This window comes from Dendropsophus ebraccatus, chromosome 8 (genome assembly GCF_027789765.1).
Source record: "Dendropsophus ebraccatus isolate aDenEbr1 chromosome 8, aDenEbr1.pat, whole genome shotgun sequence".
Classification (NCBI taxonomy): domain Eukaryota; kingdom Metazoa; phylum Chordata; class Amphibia; order Anura; family Hylidae; genus Dendropsophus; species Dendropsophus ebraccatus.
This window is the reverse complement of record NC_091461.1, coordinates 29786481-29809711: the sequence shown is the minus strand read 5'-3', so window position 1 is coordinate 29809711 and position 23231 is coordinate 29786481. Positions and strand designations below refer to the sequence as shown.

The 23231-nt window shown below is 43.2% G+C and overlaps 1 protein-coding gene and 2 long non-coding RNA genes across 7 annotated transcripts; 2 read left to right on the top strand and 1 right to left on the bottom strand.

The window, feature by feature from the left end:
• Positions 1-6966: 6966 nt before the first annotated feature.
• On the bottom strand, positions 6967-9161 carry LOC138798486 (speedy protein 1-A-like). 5 transcript variants are annotated; one of them, XM_069978961.1, is made up of 5 exons: positions 8878-9161; positions 8050-8242; positions 7865-7947; positions 7583-7754; positions 6967-7494 (listed from the first exon to the last, which is right to left on the bottom strand). In XM_069978961.1, exons 2-5 carry the CDS (start codon positions 8230-8232, stop codon positions 7273-7275), a joined length of 660 nt encoding a protein of 219 aa, XP_069835062.1. In that variant the 5' UTR covers positions 8233-8242; positions 8878-9161; the 3' UTR covers positions 6967-7272. The 5 variants fall into 5 exon arrangements, with proteins under 5 accessions (XP_069835062.1, XP_069835060.1, XP_069835063.1 ...); XM_069978959.1 differs by having other exon boundaries at positions 8050-8203; positions 8878-9160; XM_069978962.1 differs by lacking the exon at positions 8878-9161 and adding an exon at positions 8740-8797 and having other exon boundaries at positions 8050-8203.
• On the top strand, positions 8518-22684 carry LOC138798488 (uncharacterized). Its single transcript, XR_011364089.1, has 3 exons — positions 8518-8662; positions 19399-19529; positions 22597-22684. It is a non-coding gene; the product is annotated as an uncharacterized lncRNA (long non-coding RNA).
• LOC138798487 (uncharacterized) lies at positions 8845-9578 on the top strand. The gene is made up of 2 exons (XR_011364088.1): positions 8845-8979; positions 9421-9578. It is a non-coding gene; the product is annotated as an uncharacterized lncRNA (long non-coding RNA).
• Positions 22685-23231: the final 547 nt, after the last annotated feature.

Below are 23231 nucleotides of genomic sequence, written 5' to 3'. Positions count from 1 at the left end.
TTTGTTATTTCAAAATAATGCCCGTTGTTTGCTCTCGAAATGACGGCCCTCCAAAACAAAAAGTCAAATAGCCAAAAAAAGACGTTTGGCCTTTCTCTGTCAATTCCTCTCCTGATCTTGGTTACAAATACTGAAAGAAATACTGACCAAAATAATATGTGTGAACATAGACTATAGCTATGTTCCCAAAAGGGAATCATAGCCGGGCAAGGCAGCCATTTTGTAATATAGACGGCTGCTAATAAAAAATATGATCATTATAAGCAGCCCTCTATATTACAAGACAGCTGCCTTTCCCCACTATGTTCCTGTAGTGGGAACATAGCCTTACACTGAAAAAGTTGTGTTACTTTTTTTTAATTTATTGCTGTTTTCATGCTGTTTTAGGCCATGTTCACACAACGTAAGTTCAGTATTAATCACGACCGTTGTTGCTGAGTTGCCTGCATATTGTGAGCCGCCTGCATATTGTGTGAAGGAATTCTTGTGTGAACATGGCCTTAAGAACAATCTAAGGGTACAAACTCACTGTGCGGATCCGAGACTCGCTGCGGATCCCTGCCCTGTACACATATGGGCAGACAAACTCACAGCAGGATGCACCTCCCGCTGCAAGTTTGTCAGCAGCCCGTCCCGTTAATTCGCTTGCTTCGGGGCACCCAGTGTCTTCACCTCCCGCTCAAGCAATCAATGCGCTACGACGACGGGGCACCCCCGAAGTAAGCCGGAGCAGGGACCAGGTGACTTATTGGCTCCGGCGGACGTGGAGATAACGGGGCGGGTTGCTGACAAACTTGCAGAGGGAGGTGCATCCTGCTGCGAGTTTGTCTGCCCATATGTGTACAGGATAAATAAACAAAGTGGAGGGACTGTGGTGAAATGCTATAATACGTCTTATAGCATGTATTTATGAATATGTACATTAAACACAAACATGAAAAACAGGTTTTATAATTAGTTGATTATAGGTAAAGGTATAAGGGGTAAGGGGTAAAGGTACGAGATGGGTTATCCCTGGTTTAACCCTGCCTATTGCTGAAGTGGGACCCCCTGGTTTAGGCGTCCCCAAACAACAGGAGGGACTGACCCTGTGCTAGGGTTGTGTAGGTCTTTCCCGTCACAGATGTCAGTTGTCTGTGTCTGGTAATACGGTAATATACAAAGTGTGTAGCATATAAAAGGCAGGTGTAGATGTTTTTTAGTCGTGGTTCTGATATTCCTTCTTCCGTTTATCCAACGCGTTTCCCTTGTTCTATGGCGACAAGTTCCTCAGGGAGTAGGAAGAGTGTTGGAGTATCAATGAGATATGCCTTGATACATGTCTCAGTCTGATCCAGGAAAAATTGAATTTACAGATGAATATTGTGGGTGCTCCCAAGTCTGTTGTAGGGGATCACCGTTGTATGTATAGAGATACGTCTGGTGGACAAGTTGTGGTCACTTTATCCAGATTTGTGTCTGGTCTTGTGTGTTAGTTGTTTTCTGCCTTTACAGTATGATCAACTGTATAGTATTAATACGAGCTGTAGTAGATAAGTAACCAGCAATCTCAGTTCCCAGATGGTGTTAGTAAACAGATGTAGTTAGTTTGATACAGATAGTTTTTCTCCTGCAGAGTGATGCACTGTGGAGCGTGCACTGAGTCTGCTGTGAGGTCTCAGAGATACTGAGACATCTACCCTCTGTGCGAGGGTGCCTGATGGAGGCGCGTCCTCGTGTGCTGGCTTCTGCTGGAGCTGACATCTGTGACGGGAAAGACCTACACAACCCTAGCACAGGGTCAGTCCCTCCTGTTGTTTGGGGACGCCTAAACCAGGGGGTCCCACTCAGGGCCGTTTCTAGGTAATTTGAACTACAGGGCGAATCTTGCTAAAATCGCCCCCCCCCTCAAGTGATGTCGGGGGGGGGGGGGGGGGTGCAGTGGCGGTTGTTACTAGGGAGAAGTAGTGTGTGTATTACGGCTTAGTACAGTGTTATTCAACCCTTTTCAAATTGGGGCAAAAAAGTCATTCAGTAACTCACAGGTGACGTCTTCTTTGATCTGAGGCGTCACTTTCCCTTTTCCTCTCCATCTGGCCCAGACCTCCATGACGATTTCTTCCAGCTACACTTCATCTCTTTTGAACCTGCCAGACAAACATCTTAGGCTCCGCACTTTTACAACTTCCACTTTTTTTGTGTCTTCTGCAGTAAAGTCAGTAGCTATGTGGGTTACCCCTGTATGTAGGATCCCCTGCTGTACCCCCCATATGGTAATAATCCCACCTATGCCCCTATATAGTAACATCCCCCTGTGTTGCATCCGGCATAGTATTAATCCCCCCTGTGCTGTACCCATAGTAATATCCCCCTGTGCTCTGCCCCTTAGTAACATCCCCCTGTAATCTGCCCCTTAGTAACATCCCCCTGTGCTCTGCCCCTTAGTAATATCCCTCTGTGCTCTGCCCCTTAGTAATATCCCCCTGTTCTCTGCCCCTTAGTAATATCCCCCTGTGCTCTGCCCCTTAGTAATATACCCCTGTGCTCTGCCCCTTAGTAATATACCCCTGTTCTCTGCCCCTTAGTAATATCCCCCTGTGCTCTGCCCCTTAGTAATATACCCCTGTGCTCTGCCCCTTAGTAATATCCCCCTGTGCTCTGCCCCTTAGTAATATACCCCCCTGTGCTCTGCCCCTTAGTAATATCCCCCTGTTCTCTGCCCCTTAGTAATATCCCCCTGTGCTCTGCCCCTTAGTAATATACCCCCCTGTTCTCTGCTCCTTAGTAATATCCCCCTGTGCTCTGCCCCTTAGTAATATACCCCTGTGCTCTGCCCCTTAGTAATATACCCCCCTGTTCTCTGCTCCTTAGTAATATCCCCCTGTGCTCCCCCCTTAGTAATATCCCCCTGTGCTTTGCCCCTTAGTAATATCCCCCTGTGCTTTGCCCCTTAGTAATATCCCCCTGTGCTCTGCCCCTTAGTAATATCCCCCTGTTCTCTGCCCCTAAGTAATATCCCCCTGTGCTCTGCCCCTTAGTAATATCCCCCAGTGCTCCCCTTTTAGTAATAACCCCGTCCCCCCATAGTAATATCCCCCATCCCCCCTATAGTAATATCCCCCAGTGCTCCCCCCTTAGTAATATCCCCCTGTTCCCCCCTTAGTAATATCCCCCGGTGCTCCCCCCTTAGTAATATCCCCCTGTTCCCCCCCTTAGTAATATCCCCCAGTGCTCCCCCCCAAGTTATTATATTCCAAAGTGCTCCCCCCTTTAGTAATATCCCCCTGCCCCCCCCATAGTAATAATCACACCTATTCTGTCATCATATTAATAACCCCCCCCCCCCCCAAAAAAAAAACAAAAAAAAAAAACATACAAACAAACATTATACTCACCTTACAGCAACATCCAGCGGGTCCCTGTCTCCTCTTCAGCCTGCAAAGAGCAGGCCGCCACCCCCGCACACATCTTCTCCATCCAGCAGGCTCAGTGATATGAGGGAGAGGATGTGTGAGGGGGGCGGCAGCCTGACAGGTGCTGAGCGCTCGGAGGAGCGCGGTCCGGGAGGGGGGAGCTGAGAGATCAGCTGATCGGGCGGCCGGGGTGAGTTATGAGGCGGGCGGCCTGGGCGAGCGATGAGGCGGGCAGCCGGCCAGCCGTCCGGGGGTGCCACCAGCACCCTCAAGCTGTCGGCGCCCCGTGTGGTCGCCCGGCCCGCCCGCCTCTAGAAACAGCCATGGTCCCACTTCAGCAATAGGCTGGGTTAAACCAGGGGTAACCCATCTCGTACCTTTACCCCTTATACCTTTACCTATAATCATCTAATTATAAAACCTGTTTTTCATGTTTGTGTTTAATGTACATATTAATAAATACATGCTATAAGACGTATTATAGCATTTTCACCACAGTCCCTCCGCTTTGTTTATTTATTCTAAAAAAGCCTAGGACTGTGGGAACTCTCTACCTAAGTTTAATTATTAGGTTCCCCGACCCAACTGCTAAGCTCTTCCATATGTGTACAGGGCAAGGATCCGCAGCGAGTCTCGCTGCAAATTTGCAGTGAGAAAATCGCTGCGGATCCGCCCAGTAAGTTTTTAATAGGGATGGTCCAAACCTGCCGAGGTTCGGGTTCGTACGAAGCCGGACTCTCGGCAATGATACCCGCTGTCTTAAACCTCCGTGGAGAGGGTGGATACAGAGGGAGGACCGCCTGGAAAACCGGGCCATAGGCTGTATCCCAGTTTTCCAGGCGGTCCTCCCGCTTTATCCACCCTCTCCATGGAGGTTTAAGACAGTGGGAATCATTGCCGAGAGTCCGGGTTCATACGAACCCAAACCTCGGCAGGTTCGAACCATCCCTAGTTTGTACCCTTAATTGAAGTCAATGAGAACTGAAAACAGCATGTTACTGGGGTTTTTTTGACACTTTTTTTTGTGAACGTACTCTAATTGTGATGGGTTGTGATGATTTTTCTCTAGAGTGGCCATAAAAGGCACTACTATTAACCCCTCACACACACACACACCCACCTCATGACTTAAAGTGATTGTACCTCCAGGCCCAGGCTGAAGCACTGGAGGCGGGCCAACCCACCCTTAGTGGGAGGAAACCCTAGCCCCTCTATGATAGGGTTCCATTGATTCTAATGGAGTCACGTCATGGAGGGGCTGGGGTTTCTTCCCACTGGGGGTGGGTCACCCCGCCTCCAGTGCTTCAGCCTGGGCCTGGTGGTACAGTCACTTTAAGGCTCTATTACATGGGTCGATTCAGAGGAGCAAGCAAGCGCCGATCTGTAAGGCCAGTGTTTGCTTGCTCCTTGTTCCCTGCTCACTGTACATGCGCCGACAGCGAGTCAGTGTGTGTGTGTGTGTGGGGGGGGGGGGGGATCGTCACATTGTTCTGGCAGCACATAGGAGATAGCTGCAGTCTGTTGCCGCTGCTCCTATTACACGGAGTGACGGCAGCAGATCCTTGCTAGGCTGATCATTCGTGTTTCAGCCTGTTGAAAGACAACGATTAGCTGACATTTTGCATGTGGGATGATCGTTGTCTTCTATCACACAAAGCGATTATCGTGCTTAACGGCCGATATCGGATGATAATTGCTTCGTGTAATAGGGCCTTTACTGTACATTTATATCACAATAGGAGGCATTGCCATCCAATTATGGCACAGTGACGGCGCAGGTTCATCTGTTCATCCCACTATATCAGCAGCGGTTGCCATTTGTAACATACAGCAGATATCCAGCTAAAACAGCTGGGATAATACTGACCATGGCCATTTAACCCCTTAAATGCTGGGGTTCCTCCATTTCCTACCCCAACGCAGAGTGTGTGCTGATGGGTTGTAATGGCAGCAACAATGTGTCCAGGTCTACTTTGTATAGAAGCCTGTTAGGTTGATAGTGACTAATACAATCCAGTGTGATATATAAAGTTGCAATATGTTATATAAGTGAAGGAACAGAGGAGAAATCTTTATCCTGTCAGTATTTGGTGTGACTGTGCTTTGCCTTCAGAACAGCGTCCGTTCTTCTCGGTAATTTGTACACAGTATATGGAGAAGAATGGCAGGGAGGGTTTTCTAGAGCTAAGCCCAGATCTTCTGTGGATGTACTGTAGGCTTGCTCAGATTGCTCTTTATATAATCCCAGACGGACTGGATGACGTAGAGGATGTAGAGATCAGGGTTCAGTGAAGAAAAGATTATCACCTCCATGACTTGCTTTGGGTCCTTGTCCTGTTGTAGAATAATTATTTGGAGCTAAATATCCCCTGGAGGGAGACATCTCACTTTGTAGCATTTTTCTACACCTGCCTAAAACTTTTGCTGAGTACTGTACAATGGTTTATCAAACCTTTGTAGTATGGAACATTAAAAGAGGATGGCAGGTGTGAGACCGGGCCGTGAAACCCTGATTCCAGATTACCAGGTTGAAGGGCTGCTGTATTTGGAGCTGCAACAACACAATTAAGACCAGAATATAGTTTTCCTTTGTATTTCCCTCAAATGGCAGCAGTCTTTGGGTTGTTTAAAAATAATGAGGCATACTTACCTCCCTTGCTTCCGTACCACTGGTAACTTACTGTGGCCTGCTCAGCCAATCAGCAACTGAGGCGGGGCATCTCTGCAGCTGCTGATTGGCTGAGTACAAGCTCCAGGTGCAGGTGTGTGCTTTTCAATAATGGGAGTTGGTATGTAGTTAAGATTGGCTTACATATATGCCAGCCTTGATCCCCCTTCCAATAGATTTGTGTTGGAGCTTTTTCTCTTTATTCTTGTGCAGGTCATAGCTGTTTGGTTCACAGCTTGTTCCAATAAATCCTTACTCAAGTGGCGCCGAAGTAGTAAGTTGTGTCCACTTTATCACCCCAGTACTGCATTTCCCAGTGGCAGGATTCAAGTCTTGAGGGTTTGTGACTTGTTAGCCATACGATACTAGGCCTGGCCAGAATCCCACTAAGGTCCTAGTGTCTTTCCTATGGGTACACCCCAGAGGCTGTATCACTTTTTTCTCTCTCCACCACACTCTACTGTAGACTAATCCCTCTTCCTCTCAATTGAGAGGCTTCTCCCTTCCCTCTGGAAAGTTCTTACCTATGCATATGTGCCTAATAACAATTCTGCTCCCAGCCATACATTACCGTTACAGTATAAAAACATAGATGTGAATATACTGTAACTTACCATGGCTTAATCTACTTGTAACCTCCCGCTCATGAAGCAAATAAATAAACCAGTCATTGTACTAGTGTTATACACATATTGCCCAATCTATAAGCCAGGATAAGCGTGTCTTTCTGGTGGACTCCAGCTTTCCTCCTTTTATATAGATAGCCGTTCATCTCAATGCCTGCCATGTAATGCTTCAAACCAATAGAAGAGGAAAGGCCAGGATGGCCGCAGCATTTCTTAGCAATAGTAGCTGTGATGAGTAAATCCACACTCAAAAATAGAAGAAACGACTCTGACACGGCAATTAATGTGAAATAATATGAAGTTTTTATTTTAAGTGTATTTGTATGTGGTTGTTACCTCCCAGTACAGCGACACTCAGGACAGGAAAAAACCCCAGGGGGGAAAACCTGCAGGGAAGCCATGGCCGCTGTACTACCCTTCCTCTGGCATACTAAGGGAGGTAACACTATAACATTTCTGTAGTGTGTGTGAGTGTGTGTGTGTGTGTGTGAGTGTGAGTGTGTGTATGCTGGTGTATGTGAATAAAATAAAAAAGGATACCTCCTTGCTGATCTTGGCTTTGGGATCCTCTTCTCCTTGATGTTCTTCAATCTTCGTCACCGGAATCCTCCTCTGTGTCTGTCTGGCAGATTTCCCCCTTGCACGGATGGAGCTGGAGGGCCTTACACAGGGAGCAAGACGGAGGGATCCTCGATGGGCCATAGGTGGTGAATTCCTTAGGATCCCTCAGGTAGTAGCGAATGGCCCAGCTGTGGTGGATCTTCCTCTCCCTTCTCCAGGCCCAATGCAAGGGTTCTTCTGCCATGACCTTGAATAAAAGAGAATATGCATTACAATAATAATATTACCACAGACGCTACATCAAGACTGGAGAGATTTATTATCTCTTTACTCACCAGATCACAGGTGGGCCGGTCCACCCAAGCACGAAATCCGATACGGAGGAGCAACTGGTTGCGTCTATGGAGAAGTTCTTCTTTCTTCGCAGTCCAGGTGGTTCCTCCGGTCCAGGCATAGATCTCTCGCCGAAAACCTTCCTCGTCTTCCTCAAGCTGGTTTGCTAGGAACCTGTCAGAAAATATTACAATAGAAGATAAAACATGTCAGAACAGTGTAGAGCCAATAAGCTGTAAGGAAACAAAGACCTGGTTATCTAAGTGATAATAAAAGATACTCACAGAGCTGGAAAAAAGTTCCTTCTATATTCCTCGGTACGTAGGTGTCCTCTCCGAAGGTACACGAGGACCATGGCCAGGAGGTACTAGAGGGAGGAGAAAGACAGGGAGAGTTTTATACTTTATATATGTACCCGGTATCCTGTAATATAATAACATTGCTATTTCTACACACAGTGTTATAATACCTTATCCGAGATCCTCATACAGCGATCCCTGGCCAGGAAGGTGTTGATGTGGATGTCGTCCAGGATGCTGATGAATGCGGCCATCTCTTCCTGCTGGGGGGTCCGCTCCTTCTTCCTCCTCTTCTGGGCTTCTTCTTGGGCGGTAGATGTTGTTCTGTATTGGAAGTATAAGATATGTCCCATCAGTTTTTATCTATTTTACAAAGGAGACAAAGCTGAACCATACAATACAATTTATTATACATTTACACATATTAAATACTGTTCTTCTAAAATTCTTTAAAAATGGACCCTAGTTGTGCAACATGCTACATGAACAATAAATGCAAAAAAAAATAACATCAGTCCAGCACAGATGCTTCGGTGTCGGTAATAACCCACTGCACCAGCACATGTGGCTCCAATCCCAACCATCAGTGGTCACATGACTGAGCAGGGAGACCAGTAAAAATGGCTGTTGACCACTGAGACAAGTTACCATGGCTCCCAGCCTGAAAAGAAGACTGGACGGTCACCGCAGCATCTGTGCTGGATAATACATTTATTTTTCTTCACTGGACATTTACAGATGTGAAGAAGACATGGCGCTGCTGACTATTTGGTCTATGTACAGGTAACCCTCCACCCCCCATTACTGCTGTGTCAGACACTCTCAGTATGTGACATGAGCCTTCTATGACTTCTATATACCCTATATAAGATATATGGATGGGGATTTCCTATACATGTACTGTCCCCTATATGGTTGCTATGGTAACCACCCCCTGTGTCAGTGTATGGGAGACATGGGATACATTGTAGTGCTGTGTCCCTATTGGTTGTACTTACGCCTCCTCCTCATACTGGCTGATCATCTCTCTCTTCCTCTTCCTGCTGGTCATGATGTCTCCTCCTCCTCTGCGCTGGGTCGATCCTCACTCGCGCGCGTTGGTAAATCCTCTTCCTCCTCCTCCGGGTCAAAGTCGAAAAATCTGCAAAAATCGCTAAAATCTCGCTTCGCTCGGAAAAAAAGCCGGTCCTATCTCTAAAAGAGCTATCGCAGACTGGCACCGATTGCTGTTTGTTTACGCATTTCTAAGCGCTAATCCTGCGATCCTATTGGCTGTTGGCTGTTGCTATAGGGACTCCCATAGCAACAACAATTTAAACAACAACAACAACTCATTTAAATAATCATGTGATATGTTTATGTTATTATTCAAATCCTATTGGTTGTTGGCTGTTTTCATAGAGATTCATACAACGACAACTAATTTAAAGGGCCAGTCACCCTTATAATAGTATCATATATTTATATCTTATTTTTGAATGGCGATTTATAACAGTTCATATTGTATTCATCATTTTTAATTTTCCTAATGTCATTTGTAGAGGCCGCCATGTTTTCTTGGATGAAGCATATACCGATCGGCTAACACCAGCAATGTCCCCAGTACAGTGACAGGTTTTACGTCATATATCTTCTTTATTACTACAGGAAATGGATTTTTGATACAAATAAAGGGTTAATATTATTGTGAAGAATAAAATGTTTCTGTCTGTAATTTATTCTGTGTTATTATTTATATAAAAACCTGTGACAATGATTTATCAGGGAATGAAGGAAAGGACATAGTGATACTGTAGCAGCCATGAATATACAGGGAGCGGGGCCTTGTGTCACCACCATCATCACAATCAGATTCTAGAAGTGGCAAAATACCCAATAATACCCCCCCCCCCCCCTTTATATCCTGATCACTGCACCATGTGTCACACATACTGTCCTCTCTGCTGCACACAGGGATTGCTGTGCTGTATACTGACACCGGCCGGGGGTCTGGGCACCATTGGCATTAGTGCCCATCCTGTCTAATACCATGGCTGTAGTTACTTTGTAGTTATAAAGTTAGTGGGTTTTTGTGGTTGTGGTTGTGAATAAGAGGTTGGTCTTGTCTATATATATGTGCAGTTTGTTATAGTCAGGGTTGTATATAATGCACTATATGGATAATGTATATGGGCTCCAGACCTGCTCACATATATCAGCTTGTTGAACGACTCCCTTTCCTAGCCCTTGAACTGTATCTTGAGGTTGGGTGTCTTTCTGGTTATAACAGCTTCTCGTCATAACACCTTAGACTTCTGATATTGCCCATCTGTGATACAGATACAATTGCTGCAGTTTTTAAAGCGACCCACAATCTGTACCCACAATCTGACCCCCCCCCCCCCCCCCTAAACCGCTTGTACCGCCAGATAGCTGCTTTTAATCCAAGATCCGTCCTGCGGTCTGTTTAGCAGGTGATGCAGTTATTGTCATAAAAAATTACTTTAAAAATTGCAGCTCTGTGCCCAACTGGCGTATCTGTGACCTAACTTTGCACCACCCCTCTGTCCCTCCTCCCCGCCCTCCTCATCATTAGGAATGCTCCAGGCAGATTGCCTACTGTGCAATGTTCAAACAGGAGTAAATGTTCCAGTGGCATTTCTAATGATGAAGAGGGCGGGGAGGAGGGACGGAGGGGTGGTGCAAAGTTAGGGCACAGATACGCCCGTAGGGCACGGGGCTGCAATTTTAAAAGTAATTTTTTATGACAATAACTGCATCACCTACCGAATGGACCGCAGGACAGATCTTGGATTAAAAGCAGCTATCTGACGGTACAAGTGGTTTGGGGGGGGGGGGGGGGCAGATTGTGGGTACAGAGTCACTTTAAATATTAAAAATTCTGCAGTTCTCCTTTACATTTATAACTTTAGATTTTTTTCTTTTCCTGTAATAAGGAAATACAGTATTGTTCACTTATGGCATTTTTTTATAGACATGTCTCAACTTTTCATTGTTATTCTACAAAATTTATAACAAGGTGAAAAAACATGTGTATAAGCTGCCTGGAAAAACAGCCTCTAAAACATCAGCCTGTTTTTTTTTTTTAACTACTCTTGATATCAATGTGAGATGCCAAGCAGATTCAGGCTATGTTCACATACAGTATTTATTCAACCCAAACCAGGAGTGGGTTGAAAACACAAAAACCATACAGATGTTTCCATTATAATTTTTGGCCACAACGATACGTCTTTGTTTGGCAATTTGACTGCCGTTTTTTGGATGGCCGTCATTTTGAGCATCAATAACGTTTGGTATTTCAAAATAATGACCATTGTTTGCTCTCAAAATGACGGCTCTCCAAAAAAAGAAAAAAGTCAAATGGCCAAAAAAAGACATTTGTTCTTTCTCTGTCAATTCCTCTCCTGATCTTGGTTACAAATACTGAAAGAAATACTGACCAAAATAATATGTGTGAACATAGACTATGGCTATGTTCCCAAAAGGGAATCATAGCAGGGCAAGGCAGCCATTTTGTAATATAGACGGCCGCTAATAAAAAATACGATAATTATTAGCAGCCCTCTATATTACAAGACAGCTGCCTTTCCCCACTATGTTCCTGAAGTGGGAACATAGCCTTACACTGAAAAAGTTGTTACTTTTTTTTATTTATTGCTGTTTTCATGCTGTTTTAGGCCATGTTCACACAACGTAAGTTCAGTATTAATCACGACCGTTGTTGCTGAGTTGCCTGCATATTGTGAGCCGCCTGCATATTGTGTGAAGGAATTCTCACCACAGGATTGGTAGATTGGTAGGTAATAGCTCCAGACCTGAACAATTCCATCATACTCCACGCCCCCCCACCACCACCCGCTCCCTGGTGCTTCCCCCCTGCAAGGTGCGGCCCTAGGCACCAGACCACGGCTGCCTAGTGATAAATACGTCCCTGGAGCATTGTACTCGGCTACATTGTACTGCTCGATTCAAAACAAAGACTCTGGTCCCCATTCTTAAGATTGTGATGAGTCCCAGCTGTCAGACTCCCTATAATCTAAAATTTATAGGCGATAAGTGTTCTAACTTGGAGTACCCCTTGAAGACTTGACAGCAAGGAAACTAGAAGACTGATTATTTCCTCCCCACCCCTTCCATGATGAGAGCCGTACTAGTTCCCTAATATTCAGCAATGATGACAGTACAGGATGGGTGACATCTATACGTGTTCTGTTTCTTAAGCAGATGTATAAACCTCACGAGCTGTAATATATAATTAAAATTCTTTTTCATTTGGATGAAATTTTGTCTTCATCCTTAAAGCAGGTGTCTTTGAAGCTAAACATGTTGTTAGCGTTGGCAGCTTAGAAAATATGGCTATATTTAGCCGCTCAGAAGTCTTGCCGTCTTTCTTTTGTTCCCTGGAGAACTTTTTTTTTTTTACAGTTTGTCAAGAGGAGGAGGAAGAATAGGTTTTAATATGAACGATGTTTTATCCATCTCCGAGGACCGCGCTCCCCTTATTGTCATTGAACAATATACTTTATCCTGTTACTATTATTACTAGAAACTATTTTTACTGGATAGTCTACAGAAAAGCCAAGGATTTCGTTCTGCTTTCATTAGATTACACATTCCCCGCTCTTGCCAAACCACACAATCATTCAGTATAGTGTGTAAAAGAATATAAAACGTGTGGGGGGCCCCCTCCATGCCAGCGATTGCAATGATCTGAGATCTGTGAAAAGGAGGAAAATTTGCTTTCTTCTAGTTCTTTGGCTTGTGATATAGACCTGAACAAAACAATGATCAATGGTGCGAAACCCGTCCAATACCACATCTCCCAGCATTACCTTCCAGTGTCTGTATATAGCTGATATAGTGATTGCTATTCTTCAACATATACCCTTTAAATAAGGTTTATTTGATGGAGAAAGAAAAAAAAATGCGTCTTTCCGATAGAAAGGATTACATTAAGCTATTGTAAGCCCCTGAAAGCTATTAGGGGTTTGACTACAGGTTTCTGGTTCTGGTAGACCTTGACTATAGTGTTCATATCAGGTTACACAACATGGTAAGGCTCAAAGCTGTGACCTGGGGAAAGCACTTTACCTAACAACTCACTGGCATACAAAGAGTGCCGTTTGTTGTTGTGTAGCTGTCGTGATATGGACGGAGTGCACTGTATCCATTAAAGCATGTGCGTCCTTTGATGTTCAGACCACATTTTATTCCTATCTCCTTCTGTGTTTACAGTGGTCATATGAATGGGTAGAAATTTCCATGTGCCACTTTCAGCAGAATCCTAGGTTCTTTCTATCTGTGATACAGGTTAATAATTTGCATAATTTTGGTAGATGGGAAACTATTAGAGAGGAGTGAACCTCAAGGATCCAAACCGAATGCTCTGCATTTGATTACTGGTGGTTAAAAAACTGCATGCAGCCCTAAGGGGTCCGGGAAAACATGGATACAGCCTATGGCCTATGGCTGTATCCATTATTTCCGGGCTGCATACAACTTCTGCAGCCACCGCTAAGCAATTCCTGCACGCTCGGGTTTGGACAAATCGAGCGAGCTTGAGGTATGTTCCTCTTTAGAAACTATGCAGCACTTAATAGTGATACCTCATCTATTTCCAGCATTATCATCCGGCAGATGGCCATGAATCCTGATGTCCTAGTCTAGTTGCTAAGCAAGCGGATGCTTCCTCCATTCCTGCTTCGGCTCACGATCTTTACGGTTTCACACTACTAATTTGAGCCATGCAAGGCCATGACAAGGGCACCAATGCCTACCCGGTCTGGAGGTGAAATTACTGTCAATCTCTAGCACTATGCAGGGGCTGAGCTAGGATTCACGGTGCCCCATAGCAAAAATTTCTATATATATCTGCTTTACTGCTGGTGCACTAGTAACACCTAACCTCTGCACGGAGCTCTGCACATTTTCCTTTCCTACTTGATTGCAGCAGCTAGAGATCAGAGGTCAGGGGTTATAAGTGCAGTGAAGCAGAGATATCTGTCTTCTGCTTGTTAACCCTTTTTTTGTGTTGCAGCATGTAAGTAAACATTGGGTCCTGTGGCATGGGGGTCGCAGGGCCGTCCCATGGCCCCCGTTCCCTGCGTGTAAAGCCTGCGGGGTTGGTAGCCACTGACTGGCACGGTGTGGACTTAGTGTAGGGACCCATGTGTATCAGATACCTGCACGATGGTACATGGGGCAGTATGGCTTGATCAATTCATACACAAAATTCTGATGTGTTTTTTATTTAGCCTAGGGGCTCCAGTATCAGCCATAGGTGTGAGGTGCAGCGCTCTTTTTCTTCCCTAAATAAACATTGGGTCACTTACACACTGCAGTACATAAGGGCTTAAGCAGAAGGACACACTCACTTACCTTCTCCCCCGGCCCCCCTCCTGCATGGGCTCTATAGTAACTGCCTACCCTGCCTCTATGGTAGCTACGCCACTGGCACTGTGTATCCTTTTTACTTGCCCCAGTACTAATGAACATTGCTTGCAGGTAAAAGCCAAAGGCTTTTAACATGCTAACAATTTAAAGAGCAGCTCTCCTATGTACTACACTACAGTTTTCAACTGTTTTGGCTTCCTGAGGACATCTATACAGTTGGAAGGGGCTCAAGTGAAAGTTTAAAGCTGTAAAGTCAAAAGATGTAGTATGTCACCTCCCATGCTGATTTATTATTTATTAGTAATGACAGTGCTCATTTAACCCCTTCACGTCCCATGACGTACCTGGTACTTCTCTGAACGGCGCCGCTCCCAGCTGTTATCTGCAGCCAGGGGGTGCCTCCATTAGCCGACGCGGGTCCCGTTGCCGCGTTGGCTAATTAATAATAATAATAATGATATTTATTTGTATAGCGCCAACAGATTCCGCCTTTAAATGCAGTTGTCAAACCTGACAGCTGCATTTAAATGCTCTCCTCTGCACGTCCCTGGTGTATAGTGGGACAGATCTTCCCCCATGATGCGATCGCAGGGGGAAAATCCGTTCTTCTGCCTAGGCCGGGCCTCAGCGCCGCACTGACGCTGCAGCAGCCTGAAACAATGTATCACAGATCTAATGGATCATTGCTGTCTATACACAGCATTGATCTCTATGAGAGATTAATGTTGTGTATATACAAGTCCCCCAGGGGGATTAGTTAATGTTTAAAAGAAAAAAGTGTTTTTATTAATAAAAAAAAAAGTCCAAACCACCCCCCTTTTCCCATTTTATAAATATAAATAAAAAAACATATTTGGTATTGCCACGCGTGCAATTGGCCAATCTATTAAATAATCACATTCCGGATCTCGCACGGTAAACAATGTAAGCGCCCAAAAATTCCAAAGTGCAATATTGCGTATTTTTGGTCACATCAAATCCAGAAAAAATGTAATAAAAAGTGATCGAAAAGTCGTATATACGCAAACAAGGTACCGATAGAAAGTACACATAATGTCGCAAAAAATGACACCTCACACAGCCCCATAGACCAAAGGATAAAGGCGTTATAAAAATCGTAATAGAGCAATTTTGAACACATTACATTTTTTTTAAAAGGTTTTATTTTTTTAAGTCATAAAATAAAATAAAATTTATACAAGTTATATTTTGTTGTAATCGTACTGACTTGAGGAACATAGATAACATGTCAGTTTTACCATAGGGTGAACAGCGTAAACAAGAAACTCCCTAAATTGAAAACAAATCCCTGAAATGAAAACAAATTTCTAAACTTATGGGCTACAGAGTATGTGCATTTATTTTCCGATCTATAAGAGGAGCATAACTTACTAAGCTAATAGCAGTCGTGGCTCAGGAATATGTATTATTTGTTAGATTTTTTTTTAGTTTTGCTGAAATTCCAGCACAAAAAAAATGTCATTGTTTCATAAAGAAAGCGATAAGAAGACAAGATTTGTAGATGAAAACACATTTTGTACATTTGTCACGCCTTGCGGGTGTACTGCCTGTACTGTCAAATCTCTCACAGAGATAGGGGGAGATTTATCAAACATGGTGTAAAGTGAAACTGGCCCAGTTGCCCCTAGCAACCAATCAGATTCCGCCTTTCATTTTCCAAATAATCTGTGAGGAAAGAAAGGTGGAATCTGATTGGTTGCTAGGGGCAACTGAGCCAGTTTCACTTTACACCAGTTTGATAAATCTCCCCCATAGTCCCTAGGCATGAGAACGCTGTATAGTACAGAGCTCTAATGTGTTGAAACAAGACTCAGCTTCTTGAATAGGAAATTGCAGGGTAATCATCTGTTATGCTGGAAGCACTGCAATTTTCATTGTGACTGGCGCACATAGTAATTCCCCGTTAGTAGAACACATAGAGCAATGATAATGGGATTAGATTTGTTTGCAGTAATAATTACAACCTACAACTCTATACATGCAATCTAATAAATCACAAATACTTATTGGATTCTAAATCCCACTGTGAACTCTAGCTGGTGGCCAACAAAAAAAAAAATAAAATAAAATAAAAAAAAAAAATATATATATATATATATATATATATATATATATATATATATGTATTAACTAGAGATGAGCGAACCGGGTTCGGGTTCGAGTTGATCCGAACCCGAACGATCGGCATTTGATTAGCGGTGGCTGCTGAACTTGGATAAAGCTCTAAGGTTATCTGGAAAACATGGATACAGCCAATGACTATATCCATGTTTTCCACATAGCCTTAGGGCTTTATCTAACTTCAGCAGCCACCACTAATCAAATGCTGATAGTTCGGGTTCGGATCGTCTCAAGCATGCTCCAGGTTCGCTCATCTCTAGTATTAACATTATACAGGACTTTTTCAGATTAGAAGGGCACAGTCCCTTAGAAAGGTTTATTCTGACGTCATGCGTAGAGAAGAGAGCAACTCTAGAATGCTCACGTCCATCCGAACCAGGAACCTAGAGCCTGTGGCCTATGGCTGTATCCATGTTTTTCCATCCTCCCTAGGGCTGCATCCAACTTCTTCAGCCTCAAATGCAGACTTTCAGGTTCGGACATACTTGAGCGTGTTCTTGTTGCGCTCATCTCTAGTCATGAATTGTCGAGAGTATAAAGATGGACATGTTTTAAGGCAAAAGAATATAGAATAGAGTTATCATGGCCTTAACCATACTTCTCGGTACAATGTAAACTTATTGCTTTACAATCCATGAAAGATAAATAACATGGCACTCACCCCACTTGAAGTCTTCAGATAGTTTCTTTAATTCATATAGAACAAACACAGCAGACAGACATGGTGAGAGGATGCCATCAGCGTAGCAGCTGCAGCTGTTTAGTACCTGTACAGTACTTCGTCACCGTACAGGTACGAAACAGCTGTAGCTGCTACGTTGATAGCGTCCTCTCACCATGTCTGTCTGCTGTGTTTGTTCTATATGAATTAAAGAAACTATCTGAAGACATCAAGTGGGGTGAGTGCCATGTTATTTATCTTTCATGGATTGTGATTGCACTGGACTTTATTTCTACACATAGAGCACCACCCCAAAGCTTATCATTAGACTACACCGTCTGCTGTTACCTATATTCCACTGTGATCTTTGGATCTAGTAGTAGTGCCGAACTCTTCTATCCTTCTATACTTTGTGTCCAAACTTATTGCTTTAGTTGTACTAAATTACATAAAAAGTTCCAATACCAACAAGCTGTAACATGAAAACCTCCTATCTAATGTTGTGTAGGTCATGCCACTAAACAGCTCTAACCCATCAGGACATGGACCTCCCAAGACCTCTCATGGTCCAGTTCTGATTTCCTCATGATCTCCAGAACAAGACCCCCAAGGATTTGCTATGAAAGGAGTGACGAGCTGTGCCTACAGTACAGACCAAAAGTTTGGACTCACCTTCTCATTCAAAGAGTTTTCTGTATTTTCATGACTATGACTATGACGGTTTGCGTCTAGTTGGACCATCATTTATTTATTAACAGGACAATGACCCCAAACACACCTCCAGGCTGTGTAATGACTATGTGACCAAGAAGAAGAGTGATGGGGTACTACGCCAGATGACCTGGCCTTCATAGTCACCAGACCTGAACCCAATTGAGATAGTTTGGGGTGAGCTGGACCGTACAGTGAAGGCAAAAGGGCCAACAAGTGTTAAGCATCTATGGGAACTCCTTCAAGACTGTTGGAAGACCATTTCAGGTGACTATCACATGAGGCTTGTCAAGAGAATACCAAGAATGTGCAAAGCAGTAATCAAAGCAAAATAAAAAGGCTACTTTGAAGAACCTAGAATATTGTTTCACACTTTTTTGTTAAGTATACTGTATAATTCCACATATGGTAATTCATAGTTTTGATGCCTTTAGTGTGAATCTACAATTTTCATAGTCATGAAAATACAGAAAACTCTTTGAATGAGAAGGTGTGTCCAAACTTTTGGTCTGTACTGTATTTCCAAACTGCCACTCTGTTATCAACAAAGACCTGGGACCCCGTGCTAGAGATCTGTGTCCAATCTGTGTGAAGACCCTGGTGTCTTCATCTGCTCTGCAGCCTTCGATAATTATGAGCTGAGCGACCAGACGTATAATGTATGAATTACTGCCACTCATTAATGACAAGGGCAACGACTCCTGTGTTAGAATTGTTGAAGCAAACCACACAAAAAAATCACAAAAACATTTTGGAAAAATTTAAAATGAATGATTTGTTGGTGACTTTTATATTACATAAAGAAGTATATTGGATATACACTTTAGGCACAGTTGAGTTTTATGGCCTCAGTCATGAGTGTGAAGTAGTACAATGACTGTATTTTATTTTATTTGTTGGTGTAACTTTTTCTTTCAGGTTCAATAGAACAGATGAACAATATAAAGTGGCTGATTCGATAGATCGTTAGCTATATATAGGAGGGAAAGAAATGGGAGGGAAAGGGCATATCAGGAGAAGGAGGAAAGGTTATTTAATTAATTTATTTGTTAAAGGGGTTTTCTGATTAAAACAAACTTGTACGCCTGTGATCTGCATCTTTATTCATTCTCAATGGAGCCAACGGAAAGAGCCAATCGCGGTACTTGGCTCTGTGCGGCAGCTCCATAAAGAATGAATAAAGCTGGGGGTCACATGCCAACCCACTGCCTTATTCAAAACAAAGGAGCTGGGGTCTCTTACTTCTCCACAGTACAAGTTAGTTTTAATTGGAAAACCCATTTAAGTATTTACCTTAACTATATTATTTAAGATAGGAATACACCTTTAAGGACCTGCACAAGGAGGATGCACATAGAGTGAAGGAATCTCAGTAAATTTTAATATAATCTTGATCTTATTAATGAAAACACAGATAAATGTGATGATATCAGTATTGATGGAAGGCATATGTCATTACTATATGATGTAGAACCAAGAATCTCCATTATCTTCTACCAATTACTAGTTTATGTGGCATTGTATGACAGGCATAGCTTCTCTAATTCATCATTTGTTTCCTATAATGAACATGTTGATTGACTTTCCTTATCTCTCTTCTGATAACTAGGATGTACTGCGGCCAGGATGGGGGACGACATCGGACCAACAAGGAGACGATAAACTGGAAGCCAAGCCTAGAAGAACAAAAATTGAAGCTGTATCCACACTGTGGTTAGTTGTGGTTTATTGTAATATAGGGTGAGTACAACTACAGAGACGTCATCAAATAAAAAAATCAGTAATGACAAGTTGCTTATGATGAGATTTCTATGAATTAGGATGAGAACAAATGATATAATGGTGAACATACTAAGGAATGATACCTTGTAGCGTCCACACTTCTAATACATAGATGCTAGTTACTATTAACACTGGAGAACAATGAGCAAGTGATTCTAGTGTAAAACTTTTATCATTGGTGGGACCAACTCCATATTATTGCAGAATGATGTAGAATGAGATGGCTCCAATACCTTATGTCCATATAGTGTAGCATCCCCATTATGTAGGTAAGTTAACCTAATTAGGTAGTAGGTGTCTTAAAGTGAATCTGTCCCCATTGCCCCTCCAAACTACTGGTATCATTCTTTAGATGAGATGAAGTCCTTTCCAGATGTCTTTTCCAAAATGCAGCTGGTGGCATCTTTTGGGTAAAAAAAATCATCTTTGAGGCAGAGCTTAGAGCCCCCTCAATTGGTATGTAGGTTCCAGTAGATAAGAAATTTTCCCCACAAGGTAGGTAGAATGGTCTCCCCAACAGGAAGGTAGTTTCCACAGTTAGCCAGGTAGGCTCCCCCAGTAAGTAGACCTCTGTGAGTAGGTAGCTTCTCCCAGTAGGTTGACTTTTCTCATCAGTAGGTTGATCAAACACAAAAGTCCAAATGACGGAAAACAGGGTACAGTCTCCCACTGATGAAGCCAGACCCAGAGGTCAACAGAATCATACTATAATCACCGACGTACTAGGACCACTGTAAGGGGTCCTAGTATGTCAGGGATATTATCATCAGTAGGTTGGTAATTTAGATAGATGTTGGTAAGAAGATAGATAGGCAGACAGATCTCCTTAGTAGGTAGGTAGTTTCCTTCCACTAAATAAGTAAATTCTCCCACCGGATTGGTAGCTGGTGAGCCCCTCCCCTAGTAGCTAGGTAATTTTACCAGTAGGTAGATAGGTTTCCCCAGTTGGCAACTGACCCCAGTAGAGAGTCTTCCCTTTTAGATAGGTAGGATTCAACAGATATGAATACATGAATGGGGTGACCCTACATGGGTCGCTATTTGTATATTTATTGCATTATATTCTTTGATTAATAAAGTTGAATAAAGACCTAATGAAAGTCTGTAAACTGATTTGTCCAGACACCAGAATGGATTGGCTGAATAATTGCCGGCGCTGATGCTTCTCAATGACACTTCTGTATTTTAGGAATGGTGTCAGTTTGACATTCTGAACTATTTTTATCTACCTGAAGAGCTTCACATTATTAACAATGACTAATGCTTGAATTAGCGCTCAGGAGATTTCACCTACAGGATGCCAAAGCCAGGCTGACCTTACTGGAGCATGGGGTTTGTACACACAATATTGTGAAAATTACAAAGCTTCACGTCAGACCTTTAGAGGAGAATATAGTTTAGAGAAGGTCTTGTTCATTTTAAGGATTGGTATTCCCTGGCTATGGCTGCTATCCTCAATGTGTCGGTAATGGATAAGTGTAATTGTTACTGTGGCATGTGCATAGATTTCTGAAGCCCCATTCACATCAAACGGTCACAGAAATTCATTGCAAACCAATCCATACATTGTTACTAGTTGCAATACTAAAACTTGAAGGCCGCCCGATCCACCGCTAGAGACCCTTATACTTACCCCTTCTCTCTAAGTCCCGCACCTGGAGCCGGTCCCGGGACGGAGATATTCTTGTCGGAAGCCCGGCACGAGCGCTGCTGAGATGAGTCCGACGCCCAAAGAGAATGAATGGAGCCGTCATTCTCTATGGGCATTGGACTCATCTCTGCTGCGCGCTCACGGCTTCCGACGAGGATATCTCCGTCCCGGGACCGGCTCCAGGTGCGGGACTTAGAGAGAAGGGGTAAGTATAAGGGTCTCTAGCGGGAGGTCGGACGGCCTTCACCCCGGCACGGGGGGTGGCAGGTTCTCTTTAAGGTCAGGAAAAAGACAATAATAACAGGTCCTTTTTTATGTCAAAGAGGCACAGTCACAATTTTTTTTTACTAAGAAATGAACAGAGGTTGTGATCACAAGCAGTTTTGCAATATACTCGCTTTATTTATTTATTTATTTTCATTTTTTATGTTTAATTTAACATTATACATATGGCCAAACTGCCATCTATGCTCCCTCCCTGCTGATATTTAGTCTTTTCTCTGTTAAAAAAAAAAGAGACTAAACAGGTTGTATATCAATTGAGAGCATTTAACTTATGCTAATTATATTATAAAATTTTGCTAATTCTATTATCAGCTCTGCATGCTTACCAGGAGAGAATGTTCTTTGTTATGCAGCAATTCTGTCAGTATAATGTCAATCTGTGGTTACAGAGGTTTTGGTGTTGTGGGACAGGAGAGCTGACCAAACAATGCAAGCACACACAGAATTCTCTGCTACTAAATGTGGACGTGCAGCAGCTGTACACATGTGCAGTGAAGACTTGTCCTGCTCCATGTGCGCTCAGGAATGGCTGTCAATCAATATCTTCTGTGTTTGGTTTCTTTTTTTTTAACAGAGAAAAGACCAACAATCAACACAGAGGGAGCATGGACTGCAGTTTGACAGGAAGGGAGACACCTAGTGGCCATTTGTATAACATTATTTTAAACATAGAATAAAAAAAAAAAGATATTGCAAAACTGCTTGTAATCAAAACCCCTGTTGATTTCTTTTTTAAAAAAAAACTTCTGATATTGCCTCTTTAAGATATAGAAAAAAAGGGGCACATCGCCTCAACGGGTAATATGCGAAGAGACAGTAAAACAGAGTACAGCTTATTAGAGTCTGCTCAGCTGAGTGGGCTGTGTCAGGCCACAACTACCACTATGCGCATGTAGTAACCATGAAACGGTCGCAGCAATGAGGCCAATCCCATACACCAAAGGGTCCGGACAAATGCCAATAGTAACTTCCATCCTTTGCACTCTTCCTTAAGAGGCATGAACTGATTTTTACTAGATCTTTGCCTCCTTTTGCTGGATACCATTGTGGCAAATTTTCAGCTGTGATTTTTTTTTTTTTTTTTTTTAGGTCTGCACAGATTTCCATTTTCCAGTGTTCCCGTTTCAGTGTTCAATATTCACGTTCACTGACAGAAAGCATAGACCTTGAAACTAATCAGGAATTAAAATGTGCCATGTGCATAAGTCCCCACTACAGGTGACACTATACTTAGGGGTGACATGGGTATATGGACATGTGACTGATGGGGTGACATGGGTATATGGACATGTGACTGATTAGGTGACATGGGTATATGGGCATGTGACTGATTGGGTGACATGGGTATATGGGCATGTGACTGATTGGGTGACATGGGTATATGGGCACATGACTGTTGCAGCCTGGCAGGGAAGACCAGGGCAGCAGCACTGAACACAGCAGGAGTTAAACAGGTCAGAATATGTTCTTTTAATAATACCATAACAATATGGATAACCCCTTTAAAGTCACATGCAAATAACTGTATTACGTCTCTGAACAAACTCAAGTATGTACAGTGGGACCATTTTGCCAGAATCATCTTATTTTATACGGAAGCATACACAAATTTGTTCTGTAATATGACTTGTGCCATGGTCCAATGGATGCCATTGGATGGCAAAGGTTGTCCCCCAATGTGGTGTCAGGGTTTTGCTACCCTGGGGAAAGAATGAGATTTTCCT